The sequence below is a fragment of the Heterodontus francisci genome, chromosome 4, assembly GCF_036365525.1.
Source record: "Heterodontus francisci isolate sHetFra1 chromosome 4, sHetFra1.hap1, whole genome shotgun sequence".
Taxonomy (NCBI): domain Eukaryota; kingdom Metazoa; phylum Chordata; class Chondrichthyes; order Heterodontiformes; family Heterodontidae; genus Heterodontus; species Heterodontus francisci.
In genome coordinates, this window is record NC_090374.1 from 69,047,687 (window position 1) to 69,070,201 (window position 22,515).

A 22,515-nucleotide genomic window follows, 5' to 3' on the forward strand; every position below is an offset into this window, starting at 1 on the left:
GTGATATTTGTGGAGCCACCTCCTCCAGTTAGTTGTTTAATTGTCCACCACCATTCACGACTGGATGTGGCAGGACTGCAGAGCTTAGATCTGATCCGTTGGTTATGGGATCGCTTAGCTCTGTCTATTGCATGCTGCTTATGCAGTTTGGCATGCAAGTAGTCCTGCGTTGTAGCTTCACCAGGTTGACACCTCATTTTGAGGTATGCCTGGTGCTGCTCCTGGCATGCCCTCCTGCACTCTTCATTGAACTAGGGTTGGTCTCCTGGCTTGATGGTAATGGTAGAGTGGGGGATATGCCGAGCCATGAGGTTACAGACTGTGGTTGAGTACAATTCTGCTGCTGCTGATGGCCCACAGCACCTCATGGATGCCCAGTTTTGCATTGCTAGATCTGTTCGAAATCTATCCCATTTAGCTCTGTGATAGTGCCACACAACACAAAGGATGGTATCCTCACTGTGAAGGCGAGACTTCGTCTCCACAAGGATTGTGCGGTGGTCACTCCTACCAATGCAGTCATGGACAGAAGCATCTGTTGCAGGCAGATTGGTGAGGACAAGGTCAAGTATGTTTTTCCCTCTTGTTGGTTCACTCACCATCTGCCGCAGACCCAGTCTCGCAGCTATGTCCTTTAGAACTCGGCCAGTTCAGTCAGTAATGGTGCTACCGAGCCACTCTTGGCGATTGTCATTGAAGTCCCCCACCCAGATAACATTTTGTGCCCTTGCCACCCTCAGTGCTTCCTCCAAGTGGTGTTCAACATGGAGGAGTACTGACTCATCAGCTGAGGGAGGGCAGTAGGTTGTAATCAGTAGGAGGTTACCTTGCCCATGTTTGACCTGATGCCATGAGACTTCATGTGGTCTGGAGTCGATGTTGAGGACTCCCAGGGCAACTCCCTCCTAACTGTAGACCACTGTCCCGCCACCTCTGCTGGGTCTGTCCTGCCGGTGGGACAGGACATTCCCAGGGATAGTGATTGCAGTGTCTGGGACATTGTCTGTAAGGTATGATTCCGTGAGTATGAATATGTCAGGCTGTTGCTCGACTAGTCTGTGGGAAAGCTCTCCCAACTTTGGAACAAGCTCCCAGATGTTAGTAAGGAGGACTTTGCAGGGTCGACAGGGCTGGGTTTGCCATTGTCGTTCCAGGTGCCTAGGTCGATGCCGGGTGGTCCGTCCGGTTTCATTCCTTTTTATTGACTTCGTAGCGGTTAGGTACAACTGAGTGGCTTGCTAGGCCATTTTAGAGGGCATGTAAGAGTTAACCACATTGCTGTGGGTCTGGAGTCACATGTAGGCCAGACCAGGTTTCCTTCCCTAAAGGACATTAATGAACCAGATGGGTTTTACCAACAATCGACAATGGTTTCATGGCCATCATTAGACTAGCTTTTAATTCCAGATTTATTAATTAAATTCAAATTCCACCTTATGCTGTGGTGGGATTCGAACCCATGTCTCCAGATCAATACCCTAGGTCTCTGGGTTACTAGTCCAGTGATAATACCAGTACGCCACCGAGTGGAAAGGGCGGCATTACCCCTGAAATAATCAAGAGTGCTGAGAGTATAGCAGGCTTGGCACTCTTGATTATTTCAGGGGTAATACCATCCTTTCCAGGGGCTTTTCCACTGACTAGAGAATCAGTGGCATCACTGAGTTCTGATTTTGTTGGCTGTTCATCCAGCTCGTCCATGACTGGCAGAGACTGGGCTGCATTGAGGGCGGTATCCGTGACATTTTCCCTGGAGTACAGTTCTAGGTAGTGCTCCACCGAGTGGTCCATTTGCTTGTGTTGGTCAGTGATCGTTTCCCCTAATTTAGACTTGAGAGGGGTGATCTTCTTGATGGTTGGCCCAAAAGCTCTCATAATGCCATCATACATTCCTCTGATGTTTTCAGTGTCGGAGGCCAGCTGAATACGACTGCATAGGTGTTGCACAGCGCCTAGCTGTTCTTTGTGTAGCACTTCTGGCTACTTTAAGTGCTACGGATGTTAAGTTGCTGGGGGCTTTCTTGTAGTTTAACAGTGCAGTGCGCTTAGCGGCTAGGACAGGTTCCAGCTCTTCAAAGTGAGATTCAAACCAGTCTGCATTCTGCTTCTCACATTTGCCAAAGGTGGTCATTACTGAGTCATAGATGGCGTATCTGATGTGGGCCCACTTCATCCCTGCATCCCCTGCAGCAGTGTTTTGAAGGACTTTTTCAAGTGAATTTAGAAACTTATATAACAGCTGTGGATAAAAAATTCTGTTAGTGTTGATGCACGGGCAGTTCCCCAACATTTCTGGTATGTTATTTGTGTCCTCCTTTGTGAAGACAGAACCAAAGTATGCATTTAGTTGGTCAGCCATTTCTTCGTTCCCCATAATAAATTCCCCTGTTTCTGATTGTAAGGGACCTACATTTGTCTTCAATCTTTTGCTTTTCACATACTAATAGAAACTTTTACAGTCAGTTTTTACGTTGCTGCAAGCTTACTCTCATACTCTATTTTCCCCTTCTTAATCAATCCCTTGCTCCTGCTTTGCTGTATTCTAAACTGCTCCCAATCCTCAGGTCTGTTGTTTTTTCTGGTGAATTTGTATGCCTCTTCCTTGGACCTAATTCTATCTCTAATTTCCCTTGTAAGCCATGGTTTGGCTACCTTTCCTGTTTTACTTTTGCGCCAGACAGGAATAAACAATTGTTGCAGTTCATCCATGCGCTCTTTGAATGTTTGCCATTGCCTATCCACCGTCATCCCATTAAGTAACGTTCCCCAATTCATCATAGCCAACTCGTGCCTCATACCTTCGTATTTTCCTTCATTAAGATTCAGGACCCTAGTCTCAGAATCAACTACATTACTCTCCATCTTGATGAAGAATTCTATCATATTATGGTCGCTCATCCCCAAGGGGTCTTGCACAACTAGATTGTCAGTTATTCCGCTCTCATTACACAATACCCAGTCTAAGATGGCCTGTTCTCTAGTTGGTTCCTCAACGTATTGTTCCAGAAAACCATCCCGTATACACTCCATGAATTCTTCCTCTACGGTATTGTGACTAATTTGATTTGCCCAATCTAATAGCAGATTAAAGTCACCCATAATTACAGATGTTCCGTTTTCGCATGCGTCTCCAATTTTCTGTTTAATGCCATTCCCAACATCACCACTACAGTTTGTGGGTCTATATACAACCCCCACTAACGCTTTTTGCCCCTTAGTGTTTCTCAGCTCTACCCATACAGATTCCACATCGTCAGAGCTAATATCCTTCCTCACTATTGCGTTAATTTCCTCTTTAAACAGCAATGCAACTCCACCGTCTTTTGCTTTTTGTCTCTCCTTCCAAAATAGTGAATATCCCTGGATGTTCATTACCCATCCCTGGTCACCTTGCAGCCATTTCTCTGTAATCCCGACTATATCATACTCATTTACATCTATTTGCACTATTAATTCATCCACTTTATTGCGAATTCTCCGTGCGTTAAGGCACAAAGCCTTAAGGCTTGTCATTTTAACATTACTTGTCCCCTTCCCACTATTTTTTACTGTGGCCCTGTTTGATTCTGGCCCTTGATTTCTATACCTATCACTTTTCTTATTCCCCTTACTGTCTTTTGTTCTTGTCTTTGATACCTCCTCCTCTGATTCCTTGCAAAGTTTCCCACCGCCCCTGCCATTTAGTGAATAGTAGAAAGATTAGAGGGGAGATGGGGAAAATCTTTTCTCTCACAGGGTGGTAGAAACTCATTGCCTGAAAGTGTCGTAGAGGCAGAAACCCTCAACACATTTAAAAAGGAGTCTGGATATGCACCTCAAATGCCAGAATCTGCAGGGCTATGGTCCAAATGATGGAAGGTGGAATTAATCTGGGTGGATCATTTTTTGGCTGGTTTCGGCACAGTGGGCCAACTGGCCTCTTTCTGTGCCATAAACTTTCTATGATTCTATGACTCTTGGGCTCCCATCTGTCATGCAGGTCCCTGCCTGCCAAGAATGAGTCATATAAATTTTGTCATTTCACATTGATTTTAAACTTGCTGGGAAGAAGAGAAGGCCTGTTCCAAGGGCTGCCAGACACATACCTGAAAAAGATTTGCATAGTAACAGACAGTGCTTGTGGCGACAAAAGGATCATTCCCTGACACATTCAACCCACAATGGATTTTGATCACCAGACATTGAAGGTGTAAGGAAGCACATTCCAGGGCCTGCTAAGGGGGATACAATCCACAAAAGTCAGGACTGGTTAAACCAGCTGGTCACATGATTAACTGGCTGGTCCAGAGTTTTTTGAACTAGCTACAGAGTTTTTGAACTCAGAAAATACTGTTTGCTCCTGGAGTGAGAAAACCTCTCCTGTCTGCTCCTATTTCTTTTTCACAAACCTCCGGACCTACTGAGGAGACGTGAACTTCAAGAGAGGAAAGTCTCCTACATCAAACAAGGTTTAAGAAGAATACCGGGTCCCAATAAAAAGCAAGACCTACCTACAGTCAAGGACTTTACAGCGAGCTTGAAGAACAGTAACCAAAACCATCTTCGGATATTGCCTCAAACTTCTCCACTTTTTTTCTCCTTTCTGTCTCTGTCTGCATGTGTATATCACGTATGCATGCTAGTGTGGGCGTGTCGCTTATCTGTAGGCGTTAACTGAATTAGAGTTTAAGTTAAATAAAGTTCAACCTTTTTTCTTTAAACCTAAGAAAACCTGTTTGGCAAGTTTCTTTGCCTTATAATTGTAAGTTAATGAACAAGGATTCGCTACAAGGGAGCTAAGAAAAAAACGATGTGCTTAAAATTAAACACGGTTACAATAAGACCAGGTGAAGGCTGAGAGAGAAGCCCAGACCCAATTCTTACCTGGTCTTAACACATCACATAGGCATGTTAATGAGGGCTGTGATTTCAGTGGCATAGCCCTAAGCAGCTCACAATTAAGGCATAATGGCACATGGCTTTCAGACAATGAAGCCTAATGATTTGAACAAATCTTTTAATTATTTAACATAACCTATGCGGTACAGCAGGGAAACCCAAAGTGTGGCCATGTGCTCTTCTTAAAACCTTTGGGGGGCGTCTACGTGGGATGATCCCTGCAGCAGCAGCTGTGCTGGAGGCAGGCTGCTGATCAGACTTGTAATAACTTCGGCGGGCATGCTCTGGCTGCCTGAGGTCTGGAGGGCCCCAGCTGCCTGGGCGTGTCCTGGACTGGTACAGGATTCTCCTCAGGCATTGCAGCTGCTGGAGCTGGACTCACTGGATGTGATGTCAGCCTTTCCTCCTCTCTTTGAAGGTTCTCTTGAGCCTCCCTGCTCACCCGAGAAGGATCAGGAACTGCAGAAGCCTCTGGGCTACTGTTCTTTCTCTTCCTTTGCCACTGTTGCATTGAGCTTATGGCCAAGGCGATGGTGTGCAGGTCTGTGCACATCTATCGGATTTGGTTTGTCCTGAGGGTCGCCAAACTCTCGATTGAGAAAACCATGTGCTCATAGGCCTGAGACATGGCAGCAGTAATGGCATGGATGGACTCCTCCATCGTCCACTCATGGTTGTGCATGGCCTATGGCATCTCCCCCAGATATTGCCTTCCCTCTCTCTCCAACTCCAGCATGCCCTGTGCTGTTAATACCAGAGGCTCTTCGTCAGCCTGGGACTCAGCATGGGCCTGGCCACCCACAGACTGTCGGAGGCCTCTGCTGTCTCAGCCTCAGCTAGCTGTTCGGCCGCATGTGTGGTGCTCTCAGCAGCTTGTGATCATGCTTCTAAAGCTAAGCGGGTACCCACTGAGGTGAAAGTATCTGCGCTGGTGGAAGGTGCAAAAGAGTCATGGTACAGTGCATCCTCTGAGTCGTCATCCTCCTCAGAGGTGGACGACTGTCACCAAGTAGTTGTGGATCCCTGTGAATGGCTACCTGCATGAGAGTACGCAGACGTCTGTGGGTTAGGCTCTGCAGATCTCCTGATGCCTACCAAGCATTACGTGCCAACGGGAGACAATCCTTACTGTCTGGGACATCTCCCTCTAATTATGGACCCTTTTGTCCTTCAAGAGAAAAGATGGAAATGGTTGAGAATGGGACAGAGATCAACATGACAGTTCAGCTCTTTCAGCCCCTCAACCCCTACTGGGGAACCTGATGTCTCTCATGCCGCCACTCGCTGTCATGGAAGTTAAGGGTAGTGAACTCTGAGGGAAGGTGGCTTATGGCTGAAATACATCCATGCATCTGTCAGGAAGAGACAGACCCCGAGGCACTCGGGCAACGCTACATCGCTGCTACCCTCCTCATGTCATGCACGCTGCAGTAGGCACATGCAATCCTTAAAAAGGCGACTGGTATGGAGCACTCCCCATGGTAGAATGCAGGAGGTCATTGACCCTCTTCTTGCACTGGACCCAGTTGTGTTGGGTGACCCCACGGTTGCTGACCTCCTCTGTGATCTCCACCCAAACTTGCTTGGTCAGACAGGAGGACCTCTTCTTGCCATTGCAGAGAAGAGAACCTTCCACCTTTCCTTGCCTCCCTGTGGATTCTCCTCCAGGCTGCATCTGAACCATGGAGTCACCCTGTGTCTTTCCATGGACATCGTCTTCTGTCCTCCTTGGTGAAACCAGTCAGACAGGGTAGTCGGCTACACAAAGCTGTCAGTTTATCCAGGACAGGAGTGAATGTAGGGCTGGCAGGCCTTTCAATATGCCGCCAGGACCTGCTCCGGAGTCATCTGAGACCGTAAGCAACGACTCGTCTCCTGCCCCCATCACGTGATTGGGAAGGATCCGCGCTTCCCCTATGCAAAATGGCCATCTGCTGCATAATCATGGTGGAGTGGACACCCACATGACGAACGGGAATGGCACCCTTTACCAGGCCCACCACCGAGACTGGTGGAGGGCTTATTAAATTTAGGGCGGCACAGTGGCGCAGTGGTTAGCACCGCAGCCTCACAGCTCCAGCGACCCGGGTTCAATTCTGGGTACTGCCTGTGTGGAGTTTGCAAGTTCTCCCTGTGTCTGCGTGGGTTTCCTTCGGGTGCTCTGGTTTCCTCCCACATGCCAAAGACTTGCAGGTTGATAGGTAAATTGGCCATTATAAAATTGCCCCGAGTATAGGTAGGTGGTAGGGAAATATAGGGACAGGTGAGGATGTGGTAGGAATATGGGATTAGTGTAGGATTAGTATAAATGGGTGGTGGATGGTCGGCACAGACTCGGTGGGCCGATGGGCCTGTTTCAGTGCTGTATCTCTAAACTAAAAACTAAATTCAGCTGCAGATGTGCAATTTGTGATTGTGCTTTTGAAGTGGGAGGCTACCTGTCAGGAGCACAAAGCCCAGATTTTTTTTCTATACGAGTTGCGTAGTAGCATTCACTCAAGTGTTCTAACCTCCATATTTAAAATGTATGGGTTGTTTCCTTTCATTTATTAGGCTATATTTTTAAAAGCCAATGCAATACTGTATGTACTGGCAAAATAATGTTACTGTTTGTAGAACATTTTGTGATCTCAATTCTTAGCTCAATGCAATTCTGTATTCATTATAATGTAATTACACTATTTTAGGAAAAACTTTCTTTAAATTTTGTTTATGATTGCAATGTTTGAAATGTAAATTTAAACTTTAAAACGTTTATTTTATTTTGAGCAGAATTACTGGAAGTCTTTGACTAAATTATGCCTCCTTCAAAAGTTTTAACAATTTTAACATTTTTTAGAAGTATATTTTTTTCATTTTCTGTGTAATATAACACTTTTGCTGAATTTTTTGAATATCTATTTTAAACTGAAATTGTATCCAGCATTTAAAAATTATTTTCTAAAATTGTGTTTTTTTAATTTTGTTTGTTGATTTGCAAACATAGTTTCAGCTGCAACATACAACCATTCAATGTATTTTTAATTTAATAAATGGTTGCTCTTTTGTTTTATGATTATTTCCAATTTTTAGATTTTTTTTAAATGAATGTTCTACTGCATCTAAAGCCAGTACATTTTTCTTCCACTTTTGTGATTTTTCAACCCTTTTCTTATATTTTTATGTAGAATAGATAGGTTTAACCTTTGGTCTTGCAGGTAAATGCAAGTGTATATATTTTGCTGCATGCCTTTCATGTAGTTATACAGCCTCAATGGATTTAGCATGCAATGGCATCACATAATGATCTATCTGGTACATACAGCATGCCAATTTGGCACTGTTAAACTCAGCAAAAATATTGTGGAATAAGAACACCGAGATGAACAATTAGAACTATTTTGTGGTGTGTTATACTCTAACTTTGCTGTGAGGTAAATTACTTTGCAGTAAAGATGATTGCATGTTTCAATACATGACCCTTTGAGCGGTTCTGAATTTATGTCTCTTAAGTAGGAAGAACTTCAGAATGTAAACATTTCCAATGATAATTCATCAAAATAAACAGCAAAATATATTTTATTTAGTGATTTGAGTTCATAAACAAACCATCAGGACTATTACAGTTATTACTGGTGAAAATAATTGCAACATGCAATGTTTTCATGGCATTTCTGACATGCATGTTTTTAACTGTCTCTTTTTGCCTAATTCTTTTTTTTCACTGAGGAATGCAGCACATCTTGGAGTGTACATAACTATTTACACACACTTACGCTCACAGAATGTAGTTCTGTTTGTAAAATTTAAAACCGTTTTTTATTTCTATATGTCTTTGAGGGAAAGCTAGCAATAACTAAAACTATGTGAATAAAAAAAAATCACCGTTAGAATACTAATTTTTAAACTTTCTGTTTTTGCCATTGGTGGTGGACGGCTTATTACTAAATTACACCTTTATCTTTTCACTCTACCCTTCTGGTACTTGCACCTCCTTCGAGCACTTCATCTTTTTCCATTTTCTCTCATTCCTCCTTGAAAGTCCTTGTTGTCTACCGTGACCCAAGCCCCAGCTCAAGGTTCTCACCAAGATATCATCCTTCCTTTCCAACCTTAGTCTCTGTATTAACTGAATCCTCATCCTCGGTGATTTTAATATTCATCTCAGTACTCCTTGCTCTCTCTCCTCTGAATTCACTAACTTCCTGCCCTCTAAATTTCTCCTTCTCCCTCCATATAAACTCTGCTACCCATACTTCGAAGCTACATTCTTGAGCTTTACAGAATGTCCTTATATATCTCCTAAAAATCAGATCAATTCAAAATATCTTTATATTACCCTGTAAATAATTATTTGGAAACTGTGATAACCTCTATCCATAACTATATCAGTTTCAAGGCATTGCAAGGTGAAAGATGGACACATAAAGACAATTCCTCAACTCCCTACTGTTCTTACTGCTTAAATGGAGCATGAATTTAAGACAACATTGTAGCACTGCAGTGATGAATCTCAACTTGTCTCCCTTCAAGCATGACTCCCTGCTGAGAGTATGGGAAAAATGAATTTACCTTAGTGCCACAGATTCAGTGATTCAATCTCTCACCAACTCATTCAAACACAATGAGGGGGTGGCAGGGAGGGGGATTGCTTGAAAATTTTAAAAGGGACCATGTTCCCAACCTGCCATGTAGACACACCCATTTCTGTTTTTATAGCAGTGGGTTTTCTGTCATCGAGAACTGGGACAATTTAAGAACATGTTTAAATCAGGCTCCAACAGTGCATTTGGGAACTTTATTTAATTTAACAGTTGTTACGTGGGTTTCCCAGGGTTCAGGAAATTGGCAATGAAAGGGATGAGAGAGTTGCTGGATCAGGTGCCTTTTACAGCACTCCTTGTGGGCCAGGAGGAGCATGAATATTCCCACCAGCCCCACAAGGAGGCCTCCCCTCTGCCAAGCACGGCCCCTAGTCTCTGTCTTCTTCTCTGCTGTGATATCAGGCCTCTATCCCACACCCGTTAAATATCTCTGCATGCTGCGATTGCAGCTGACCTCCCCCACATCACTGATCTCTTGCTCTGCCCCCCTTCCGATTGCTGGGGATTGTTCCCAAGGGTCTCCTGCTGTGTTCTCCTGTGTTGGTTTTCCCACCTGGCCAGCATGTCAATGGCGGCTTGCTGGGTGGGAAATCGGAGAAAAACATTATAAGATTTAATTTGCCAGGGCCTCCATGTCCTTGGCCTTGCTGATTTCCCTCGTACTTTCGTAAATATCAGGGCCATATATATTACTTGTACATTCAAAATTCAAGGCCAGTAGTATAACCTAATATCACTTTATTCTGCGATACAGAAATAAATGGTAATTTTACTAATTTAGTTATTTTGTAATTGGTTCAAAAATGAACCCGTTAAGTTGAAATCTTTATTAAATTGTTCAAGTCTGTTGTGGGTTTTTGGTTGCATTTTATGTCATATATTTTGATACAGACATTGTGTGCCTCCTTCATTGATATTTTATAATTTTTCAATCCAAAGGATGTAGACTGGTATTGACTTTTACAATACCGATTTTCTTTAACAAAGCTTGGGAACTAGTTCTAATGTACAAAATACCGATGAAATGTGTTTTGCACCTAGAAAGCAATGGGGTAAAAAACATGTGTTTAATCGTTTAATGCCATGAAAATCTTTTGTTTTGTGCTGAAAAACTTATTTTGGATTCAAAGAATTTCTCTCAGCCATTGGTATTTGGAAAAATGTCTTTCTTAGTTGAGTTCACCTTAAAAATTCTAATTTATTATATTTGCCACATTTAAGCACTGCAAGGTATAATAAATACTTATAATTTTTTTTGTTTTTATTTTATCTATAACTTTGCATGAAGTGTTTGGTTAATAAGCCAAATGAATGATCCATGACTGATAAACTTCTTGCCTGCAGAAAATGTGTTGATAGTCCAATCTGATTCTGCTTCCTAATTTGCAGGAGAAATTTTGCTGTTCTGGATTGCAAGGAGTTTTCCTGGACAGGGAAACATTACTGTTGATTGGAACATCCATGGACGATACGCTCGGGAAAATTTTGCAGATATTAGTGGGACCCTTTTTTTTTCTGAGGTAAGTAATTAGAGCACTTCACTGAATTACTGAGTACAGTTGTTTCTTCTTTAAATTGTGGGCACTCTTATCATTTAGTTTGCTATAAGCAAAATAAATGCTTTGGTTGCATTTTAAAAGTGAGAACCATTACAGTTTGGTGATATACTGATAAAGTTTAATATCTGCTGTTTACTGCTATAGGTATAATCTAGTTTTTCTTAATTTTCTTTCTGTATTTAATAAACATACAATCAAATATTGTGAAAGACAAAAACATGAAAAATGGGAGGTTTAGACTGCTAACTGTAATCTTGGCGAGGCTCCAGTAGCTCAATAAACAATTAAACAATTTACCTGGGGTATGTTAGTGTAGTAATTATAGTACTGGATGATTATCCCAGAGGTTAAGAGGTCAAATCCCATCACAGCAATTTTTTTTATTCGTTCATGGGATGTGGAGGTCGCTGGCTAGGGCAGTGTTTATCACTCATCCCTAATTACCCTTGAGAAGGTGGTGGTGAGCCGCCTTCTTGAACCTCTGCAGTCCATGTGGGGTAGGTACTAACAGTGCTGTTAGTGTTGTAAAATTGAATTTGATAAGTTGGGTTATTTATAGAAAAATTGCCTATGAAAGCTGCTGGATTGTCATTAAAAACCCACAAGATCAGTAAAGTCCTTCAGGAAAGGGAGCATACCACCCATACCTGCAACTGGCCTACATTAACTACAGCCCCAAACTAAGTTGCATAGCAAATCAGGGCAACTAGGGAGAGGAATGGGCAATTAATGTGGCCTTTGCTAAGTCACCATTACCTCAAGAACATAAAAAAAAACTTGGGAAGCAAAGCTTCTAATTATACTATAGGATGGTTGCCTCACTGAGAGAGGAAACAAGATAGCAGTAAAAAGCATTGTTTTTCCAATTACAATTAATGCCCAAGCTATTCTTCAGGTAGTTTCAACAGGACCTACCCCAAAAATGGAATAAAAAGATAAAATGCTGCAAGTATACTATGGCCGGAATTTTATGCCACCCCAGCGAGTCGGATGGTGGCGTGGGGGCAGCGTAAAATTGAGTGGCAGGCTCCGGGAGGCCTACCCTCCCAGATTCTGCCTCCGACCAAGTTTACGGAGGTCCGGCGGGGGCCGGGGTTGGGAAACGGCCCGCCCGCCCGAGGCCATTCAAGACCCTTAAGTGGCCACTTAACGGCCACTTAAGGGCCCTTGCTCGCCTCCACAGGTATTTTACCCATGGCAAGCGGGTGTGCCGGGGACGTGAAAGGCCGCCCAGCTGTAGCTGCCGGCCTTTCCGCACCCCGGGGGGGGGGGGGGTGGGGGTGCCCGATTGAGGGCCGCCCCTGTCTCCCAACCCAACCCCGGGATCCAAGACGCCCCCCTCCCCCCAAACGACCACCCTAGCCTCACCAGGGCATGATCTATTGCCCTGGTGAGGGAACCCAAACTTACCTTCAGTCCTGGCTCCTTGGTATCCTCCTTGGTCAGCTGGGCTGCAGTCCCAGCAGTGGCCACCACTCCTGGTGGCGCTGCTGAGACTAAGAGCTGCCAGCCCGCTGATTGGCCGGCAGCTCACTGAGGTGGGAACTCCTCCCTCAAGTGGGTGGAAGTCCTGCCTCGGGCCAGTTAAAGCCTGGGAACCCGTAAAATACGGGACGGATCCCCAGGTTGGGCGGAAGCAGGCTCGCCACATGCATTTACGTCGGAGTTGGGCTCCCGTCCGCCCACTGTAAAATTCCTGTCCGCAGGTCTATCAGCATCTGCAAAGAGAAAATACATGTTAATGTTTTAGATTTAGACACTGTGTTAGAAAGTTCTAACACAGTCTACACCTGGAACATTAACTTGCCTTTTTGTCTTTACATCTGTTGTGTATTTCCAGCATTTTCTGTTCTTATTTCACCAGCATTTCCATTTTTCTGTATATTTTCACTCAATGGGGTAACTGTTCCTTGGAGCGCATCCATTGAGCAGCGGGCACGTGAAATGAATGAAACATTCAATGAAAGCGATCTATGGCTCAACCAATTCTCATTCCATCAGTGAGTTGCTTGTACACCTAGAACAACCTGGAGTTCAGAAGAGGCAGGAAATCTATTGTCTCCACCGTGCAGTAAGTTGTGGGAGGGAGACGATCTCTAGGAAGGCTGCAAAGAGTCAGACATCACAGAGTTTGATCTTTTATTGGACTAGGAGATATACTCCTCTTGGCCCTACAAAAATAAACACTTACAAACCATCTTCAAACTTTTTTGGAGCAACTTCTTTTAGGAATATTGGTTAGGCCGATCAATGCCAAACGCCAATGGGCAGAGGATGCACTGTGCACTCTCAGCTCATTGGTACTATAAAATTCTGTTGGGGTTCTGTTGACATCATAGGACCTCGACATACATGGACTATGAGGCTCCCATCCATTTCCAGGGAATGTCTGGATTGCACATTTCAAGGTCCCAACCTAAACACGCTGACCCCAAGGTCAGTAGGAATGGACCAGTAACTGCTGTGCTGCTATATTAATCATGCTATCAGCCCATTTCAACGCAACAGAGGGGACAAAAATCAGTTCCTATATGTGGCTTTTTTTGCTGTATTCCTGAAAATGAACAATTGAAGTGAAAATGAATTGAGAGAAAAAATGTGCTTGTATGTTCAGAACTTGTCCACATGGCACATTGAATCATTGAATGATTAGAACACAGAAGGAGGCCATTCAGCCTGTCAAGTCTGTGCCAATTCCCTGCAAGAGGAATTTAACTAGTCCCATTCCCCGCCCTTTCCTCATCGCCCTGCAATTTTTTTTCCCCTTTGGATGCTTATCCAATTCCCTTTTGAAAGCCGTGATTGAAACTGCCTCCACGGCACTTTCAGGCAGCGCATTCCAGATCCCTACAACTGCATAAAGTAGTTTTTCCCTCATGTCGCTTTTGTTTCATTTGCCAATTACCTTAAATCTGCATCGTCTGGTTCTCTACCCTTCCACCAATGGGAACAGTTTCTCCCTATATACTTTGTCTTACCCCTCATGATTTTGAACATCTCTATCAAATCTCTTCTCAACCTTCTTTTCTCTAAGGAGAATAGCCCCAGCTTCTCCAATCTATCCACATAACTGAAGTCTTTATCCCTGGACACATTCTCATAAATCTTTATGGCACCCTCTCGAAAGCCTTCACATCCTTCCTAAACTGTGATGCCCAGTATTGGACACAATACTGAGGCCAAACCAGTGTTTTATAAAAGTGCATCATAACTTCCTTGCTTTTGTACTCTATGCCCTCTATTAATAAAGCCGAGGATCCCATATGCCTTTTTAACCACTTTCTCAACCAGCCTTGCCACCTTTAACAATTTGTGCACATATACCCCCAGGTCTCTTTGTTCCTTTTAGAATTGTATTCTTTATTTTATATTGCCTTTTCTCATTCCTCCTACCTTAATTTATCATCTCACATGCCTGTGCATTAAATTTCATCTGCCACATATCTGTCCATTCCACCAGCCTATCTTTGTCCTCTTGAAGTCTATCACTATCCTCCTCACAGTTCACAATATTTCCAAGTTTTACTGTCTGTAAATTTTGAAGTTGTGGCCTGTCGGCCCAAATCTAAGTCAATTAACATATATTAAGAAAAGCAGTGGTGCTCGTGCTGACCCCTGGGGAACCTTCCTCCAGTCTGAAAAAATAACCGTTCCTTCCTGTTACTCAGCCAACTCCATATCCATGTGGCCACTGTCCCTTGTATGTACTGGTATACATACAATCTTCTTTCAGTGTTTTTTTCACTTTTAGAGCTTCACCAAGAGAAACTACATCCAAGGTTAAGTGCATTGTACTGCTTTCAGGATGCCTGTGACTAAAGGGAGAGACAGTAGACTGCTGGTAAGGGTGGATGCTAATTCACTGATCAGCAGCAGCATTTATACAGGTTCAAACTCAGCATATAGAACATTTAGAGTAAATGAAACACTCAACACAGTATAATATTTCCAAGTTTGTTGAATACACAAAACTAAGTGGGAATGTGAGTTGTGAGGAGGATGTAAAGAGGATTTAAACAGGCTAAGTGAGTGGGCAAGAACATGGCAGATGGAATATAATGTGGAAAAATGTGAAGTTATTCATTTTGGTAGGAAAAACAAATGCATAGTATGTCTTAAATGGTGAGAAATTGGGAAGTGTTAATGTCCAAAGGGACCTGGGTGTCCTTGTTCATGAGTCACTGAAAGCTAATATGCAGGTGCAGCAAGCAATTGGGAAGGCAAATAGTATGTTGGCCTTCAATGCAAGAGGAATTGAATACAGGAGTAAAGATATCTTGCTGTAATTGTATAGCGCCTTTTATTTTTATGTAATTGTATACAGCCTTGGCAAGACTGCACCTGGCGTATTGTGTACAGTTTTGTTCTCCTTACCTAAGGAAAGATATACTTACCATGGAGGGAGTGCAACAGAGGTTCACCAGACTAATTCCTGGGATGGCGGGATTGTCCTATGAGGAGAGTTAGAGAAGGCTGGGCCTGTATTCTCTAGAGTTTGGAAGAATGAGACGTGATCTCATTGAAGCATTCAAAATTTTTACAGGGCTCACCAGAGTAGATGCAAAAAGGATGCAGAATAAGGGGTAAGCCATTTAGGACTGGGGTGAGGAGGAATTTCTTCACTCAGAGGGTGGTGAATTTTTGGAATTCTCTACCCCAGAAGGCTTTGGACACTCAGTCACTGAGTATGTTCAAGACAGAGATCGATAGATTTCTAGACATTAAAGGCATCAAGGGATGTGGGGATAATGCGGGAAAATGACGTTGAAGTAGAAGATCAGTCATGATCTAGTTTAATGCCGGAGCAGGCTCGAGGGCCCAAATAGCCTACTCCTGCTCCTATTTCCTATGTTCCTACGCATAAAACTTTAGGATGAAGTCAAATGATTGCATTTTATTTCACCGTAGTCCCAAAGTTCTTTTGGGAAAGACCAAAGGGTTAATTACCCTTGAGGTAAACTCAATTAATAATGGTGGACATGCGTCTTATTGACTACTGTTTCTGCTGTCAAAAAGACTTCTGACACATGCTTGATGTAGAAGGCTGATTCATTTGACAAAATTTCTCATAGATGGCTTGGAAGAATCTGCTGGCATCAAAATATAATGCAATGGTCAATTTCACAGCAATAAGCATTGACATCCTTGTGCTGGTTGTTGGCTGGAGGTCAGGCTTGAGGTGACACAATACGAGTGATAGCCTAGAGACAGATTAGGGCAGCTAAGATGTTAAACTGATGCCCATCTAGCTGTTTATTTGGGAATAAAAGATCCCATGGCATTTTTTTTCAAACAAGAGTTGGGAGTTCTTTCAGTGATCAGGCTAACATTTATCCCTCAACCAACTCCATCAAAACTGTTTATTCATCCAATTGCAAACTCGTGATCTGGCATATCACTCCTCCATCAACATCAAGTCAGATGACCAACAAGGAGTTCAATGAGAGTAAAGAAAAGTATCCCAGGCATTTCTGAAAATGAGATGCCTAGCTGGTGAAGCTACAATACGGGGCTATACCCCAGCTGAACAGCTGAAGCAGCATGCCTCAAGACAGAGCTAAGCAATCCCACATAAAACAGATCAGCTCAAAGCTCTGCAGCCCTGACACATCCAGTCATGTATGGTGGTGGACATTTAAGCAACTAACAGCAAGAGGAGTTCCATGAATGTTCCCAATTTCAACAATGCCGAAACCCATTAGGGGGGATTTTATCTTGGCGGCAGGTGTCTCGTCCACCAGCTACAGTGCCAGTGAGAGCCTCGCGATGCCTCCTCTAGGGAAGGCTCGCCGGATTACGTGCCAATTAGGCACTGAAGTGGACACTGGATGGCCTTCCCCGGGATTGAGGACCCTGGTGCTGGACGTCCCGCCTGCTGAGAGCTGCCGGCCAATCAGAGGCTGGCAGCTCTTTAACTGAGCAGCACCACCGCAGAGGCGGTGTTTGCTGCTGGTAGAGCACTCACTGGAGGCACTGGAACCAGGCCACAGGTAAGTCAGGATGGGAGGGGTTTTGCGGGGTGAGGGTTGCTGGGGAGGGGAGGGGAGGGGAGGGGGTGTAGAGGGGTCAGCAGCAAGGGCATGCACGGAGGGTGACTCTCAGTGGACCCTTCCCCCTTCCCAATGCTGGATCCCTTGTACAGGCACTAAGTGCATTTTAACGAGGGATTCCCCCTTGTGCTGACAAGCAACCTGCACAGGTTTGCTTGGTATGCTGCCTGTGTGGTGACAGGCCCACCCACTGTTGGGCTAATACCAGTGGTGGTGGGATGAGGCCCTTAATTTGGCATTAATTGCCAGTTAAGGGCCTCAATTGGCAGTGGGGTGGGAAGGCCTGTGAACGGTCTTAATTTGGGTGGAGGCAGGAAGCTGCCACCATCCATCCCAATTAGATGCTCTTCCCACCTCCAAACCCATTGTGGGTGAGAGCAGAAAATTTCCCCCATTGTGAAGCTTTTGCAACCATCTTCAGCCAGAAGTGCTGAATGGATGACATTCTTGGTCTCGTCCTAAGTGCCTCATCATCACAGAGGCTAGCCTTCAGCCAATTCAGTTCACTCCATTTGACTGCAATAAATGGTTGCATGCAATGAACAAAAACTATGGGTCCCAGCAGCATCTTTGCTGTAGTGTTGAAGATCTGTGCTCCAGCACTAATTGCGCCTCGAGCTAAGCTGTTCCCTGCAGCGGCAAGTCTGCATCTACCTGACAATATGGAAAATTGCCCAGGTATATTTTGTCCACAAAAAGCAGGACAAATCCAACCCAAACCATAAGGTCATAAGGACTAGGAGCAGGAGTAGGCAATTCAGCCCCTCGAGCCTGCTCTGCCATTCAATACGATCATGGCTGATCTCATCTCGGTCTCAACTCCACTTTCCTGCCCGTTCTCCATAACCCTTCAACCCATTACTAATTAAAAATCTGTCCATCTCCTCCTTAAATTTACTCAATGTCCCGGCATCCACCGCACTCTGGTGTAGTGAATTCCACAGACTCACGACCCTTTGAGAGAAGTAATTTCTCCTCATCTCTGTTTTAAATCTGCTACCCCTTATCCTAAAACTATGACCTTTCATTCTAGATTGCCCCACAAGAAGAAACATCCGCTCTACGTCTACTTTGTCAATCCCATTAATCACCTTGTATGCCTCAATTAGATCTCTTCTCATTCTTGTAAACTCCAGAGAGTAAAGGCCCAAACTGCTCAATCTCTCTTCAGAAGACAAACCCCATATCCCTGGAATCAATCTAGTGAACCTCCTCTGAACTGCCTCCAATGCAACTACGTCCCTCCTCAAGTAAGGGGATCAAAACTGTACCCAATACTCCAGGTGCGGTCTCGCTAATGCCTTGTACAGTTGCAGCAACACTTCTCTACTTTTATATTCTATTCCTTTAGCAATAAATTCCATTTGCCTTCCTTATTACCTGCTGTACCTGCATACTAGCTTTCTGCGATTCATGCACGAGGACACCCAGATCCCTCTGCACCGAAGCAAAATGTTTCTCTCCATTTAGATAATTTGCCTTTCTATTCTTCCGGATAACCTCACATTTATCCATGTTAAACTCCATCTGCCAAATTTTGGCCCATTCACCTAACCCATCCATATCTATTTGTAAATTTCTTATTTCTTTATTGCACCTTACTATCCCACTTATTTTAGTGTCATCTGCAAATTTGGCTATAGTACCTTCTATCCCTGCATCCAAGTCATTAATATAGATTGTAAATAGTTAGGGCCCAAGGATTGAACGTTGTGGCCCCCCACTAGTTACATCTTGTCAACCAGAAAAAGACCCATTTCTCCTGACTCTCTGTTTTCTGTTGGTTAGCCAATCCTCTATCCAAGCTAATACATTTCCCCTAACCCCATGTGATCTTACCTTGTGTAATAACCTTTTGTGCAGCACCTTATCAAATGCTTTCTGGAAGTCCAGATATACTACATCTACAGGATCCCCATGATCCATTTTGCTTGTTACAGCTTTGAAGAACTCTAGCAAATTAGTCAAACACGATTTACCCTTCATAAAACCATGCTGACTCTGATGGATTACGTTTTGACTTTCTAAATGTCCTGTTATTAATAATGATTTTTTTAATAATGAATTCTAACAATTTCCCAACAACAGATGTTAATCTAACTGGTCTTTATTTCCTACGTTCTGCCTCCCTCCCTTTTTGAATAAGGGCATTATATTAGCTTTTTTCCAATCCACTGGAACCTTTCCCGCATCCAGGGAATTTTGGAATATTATAACCAATGGATCCACTGTCTCCACTGCCATTTTCTTTAAGACCCTAGGATGTAGGCCATCAGGCCCTGGGGACTTGTCTGCCTTCAATCCCAATTGTTTGCTCAGTACTTTTTCCCTAGTGATGATGATTTTTCTAAGTTCCTCTCTTTTTATAACCTCTGCATTTCCTGTTCCTATTGGGATGGTATTAGTGTCCTCCACCGTGAAAACTGAGGCAAAATACTGATTTAGTGTCTCCGCCATTTCTGTGTTCCCCTCTATTAACTCCCCAGTCTCATCTTCCAAAGGACCAACATTCACTTTAGCTACTCTCTTACCTTTTATATACTTATAGAAGCTTTTGCTATCCGTTTCTATATTTTGCGCTAGTTTTCTTTCATAATTTACCTTTGCTCTTTTTATTACTTTTTTAGTAACCCTTTGTTGATCTTTAAAAGTTTCCCAATCTTCCAGCCCACCACTGGCCTTTGCAATATGGTATGCCTTAGTTTTTGTCTTTATGTTATCCTTAACTTCCTTGCTTAGCCATGGATGTTTTATCCCCCTCTTAGAATCTTTCTTCCTCTCTGGAATATATTTTAGTTGGGAGGAATTGAATATCTCCTTAAACATCTGCCACTGCTCATCAACTGTCCTACCTTTTAGTCTTCCTGCCCAGTCCACTAGGGCCAAATCTGTCCTCATGCCTATGTAATTATCTTTGTTTAACTCCAGAACCCTATTGGCTTACTCCTAATCAGCAAGGTGCTACAGCTGTCAACAGTGATATCAAGCAGCACTTATTCATCAATAACCTGCTTGCCAGTGCTCAGTTTGGGTTCCACCAGGACTACTCAGCTTCAGACCTCCTTGCAGCCTTGGTCCAAATATGGATATAAGAGCTGAGGTGAAAGTGACAATGGTTAATAACAAGGCAGCAATTGACTGAGTGTGGCATCAAGGAGCCCTAGTAACACTGTAGTCAGTTAGGCTCGGGAAAAATCTTCAGTGGCTGGGCTCATATCTGGCACAAAGGAAGTTGAGCATCATCTCACCCCGAGAACATCACTGCAGGAGTTCCTCAGGGCAGCCGAATCCCCCACAATCAAAATCCTGTGGTTGGGAGGGGGGTACCATTGACCAGGAACTCAACTGAAATGGTGGCTCCTAGAGCAGGTCAGAGGCTGGGTATTCTGTAGCAAGTGACTCATCTCCAGATTCTTCAAACCCTTTCCACCATCTACATGACAGAAGTCAGGAGTGTTATGGAATACTCTCCACTTGGCTGGATAGGTACAGCTGCTATAACATTCAAGAATTTCAACACCGTACAGTGGACAAAGCAGTCCACTTGATCAGCACTGCGTCCATTTGTCCAAACATTCATCACTTCCACCATTGGCCCGCTGTGACCATGCTGTGTCTACAGGGCGCACTGCAGCAACTTGCCAAGGTTTCTGTGACAGGACCTCTCAAACTTTCAACCTCAATGCCCAGAAGGGAGAGGGTACATACAGATGCACCAGAATGGTACTGGGGTGTTAAACTGTTGAATTAGTTAATGTTGAATTGTTAAATAAACTTGGCTTGTATTCCCTTGACTATCGATGATTGCGGGGCGATCTGATCAAGATGTTAAAAATGATTGTGGGATTCAGTAGGGTAGAAACTGTTCCCTCTGGTGGGGGAATCCAGAACAGGAGGGCATAATCTTACAATTGGAGCTAAACCATTTAGAAGTGAAATCAGGAAGTAGTTTTTCACACACAAACACACGCCTGTTCCTTCGGCCAAAATTTTATCCCCCACGGGAGCGGGCTGGAGGCAGTGGTGGGTGGGGGCATAACATTGTTTGGGAGGCAGGGGGTGCCATTCCTGTCACCTTCTCGCCCCCACTGCAATTTTACGAGCGGCGGGAGAGGTGACCTATGGTCCACCTGCCCCAGGACAATTGAGGCCCTTAAGTGGCCAATTAATTGCCACTTAAGGGCCTTCTCTTGCCGGCACTGGTATATTACCAGTGGTGGGCGGGCACTTTATCAGCTGTAGATGCTACCCAATACCACCTTGCGGGCCCAATGGGTGGGAGGGGGCCTCCTGATTGGGCATCTTGTTCCCCAAGGGGTCTCCCCCGGCAGCTCCTACTGCCCCCGCTAGTGCACCTCCCACCGCCCTCCTGATTGACCCCTACCCCTCTCACCTGTGCCCAGCCGTGCCCCCAGCGAGGCCCAAAACCCCACTTACCATTTTCGACACCAGCATCCATGATCCTCTGGGTGCAGTCCCAGCAGTGGCCACTGCTCTCGGTAGAGCTGCTGGAACTCAGGAGCTGCTGGCCCCCTGATTGGCTGGCAGCTACTGGAGGCAGGACTTCCTGCCTCAGACGGGTGGAAGTCCCACCCGAGGCCAATTAAGGGCCTGAACCACATAAAATCTCTGCGTGGCTCTCAGGCCCGACGGATGCGGGCTTGCCCCCTGAATTTTAAGCCGGTGGGCGGGGCCTCTGCCCCGACATGAAATTCCAGCCTTTATTTCTATTATTGGAGTGACAAATTTAAATTCCTATTTGTGCTTTGGGTTTCACAACTTTGAAGTACTTGCCAAGATGCCCTCATGGATAGCCCACAAAGTCATTGTGCCAGAATGAGTTACCTTGTCAGCCACTTCACAGAATAAAGGATGTCCTTGTACTATATAGAGCTTACTTTCCTATGAAAACTTTGACAAAGAGCTTTCCCGCTCCTCTTTTTTTTAAATCCATTATGCAAGTTATCATTATACCTTCATTGAAAGTTTAATTCCTTTTAATTAGTCTGCTGGTGTAATGCTTATCCTGTCTGGCACAATGATTTTCTGCATTTGTTTCTGTTGTATTCTCTCTTTATTCTAATTGTGTTTACAATCTCTATAATCTTATAGGGTGTTTTGAATGCATCTCTTCTTGTCTACCTATTTGATGATAGTATTCCTGAAGAAAAGGAGGAATACAGAATTATTTTGTCAAATGTCAGAACTCAAGGTAATATACAACATCAAGTGGAGTACCTTTGTGGCTATGAAAATATTTATGAGATAGGGACAGTGCATAAAGAAAGAGATTCATTCCAGATGTCTGTTAGGAGGGAATCAAGAGAGCAGGATGTGGGTCTCATGGAGATGATGGGTGAATATTCCCACTGAAGGGACCCAATAGTCACAGCCTGGTTCATTTTGAGGGGCGGGTTGCATTTGCACCGGGGCAGCGAGGTACGG

General features: G+C 44.1%; 1 protein-coding gene across 1 annotated transcript in view; it reads left to right on the forward strand.

Annotated features, from left to right (window-relative positions):
* The window catches only part of adgrv1 (adhesion G protein-coupled receptor V1), an 810,104-nt gene that overhangs the window by 227,263 nt on the left and 560,326 nt on the right, over positions 1-22,515 (forward strand). Inside the window, exons 34-35 of the mRNA XM_068029668.1 lie at positions 10,851-10,981; positions 22,183-22,282. Of these exons, the coding sequence (XP_067885769.1) occupies positions 10,851-10,981; positions 22,183-22,282 (231 nt within the window). The remainder of the gene's footprint in view (positions 1-10,850; positions 10,982-22,182; positions 22,283-22,515) is intronic.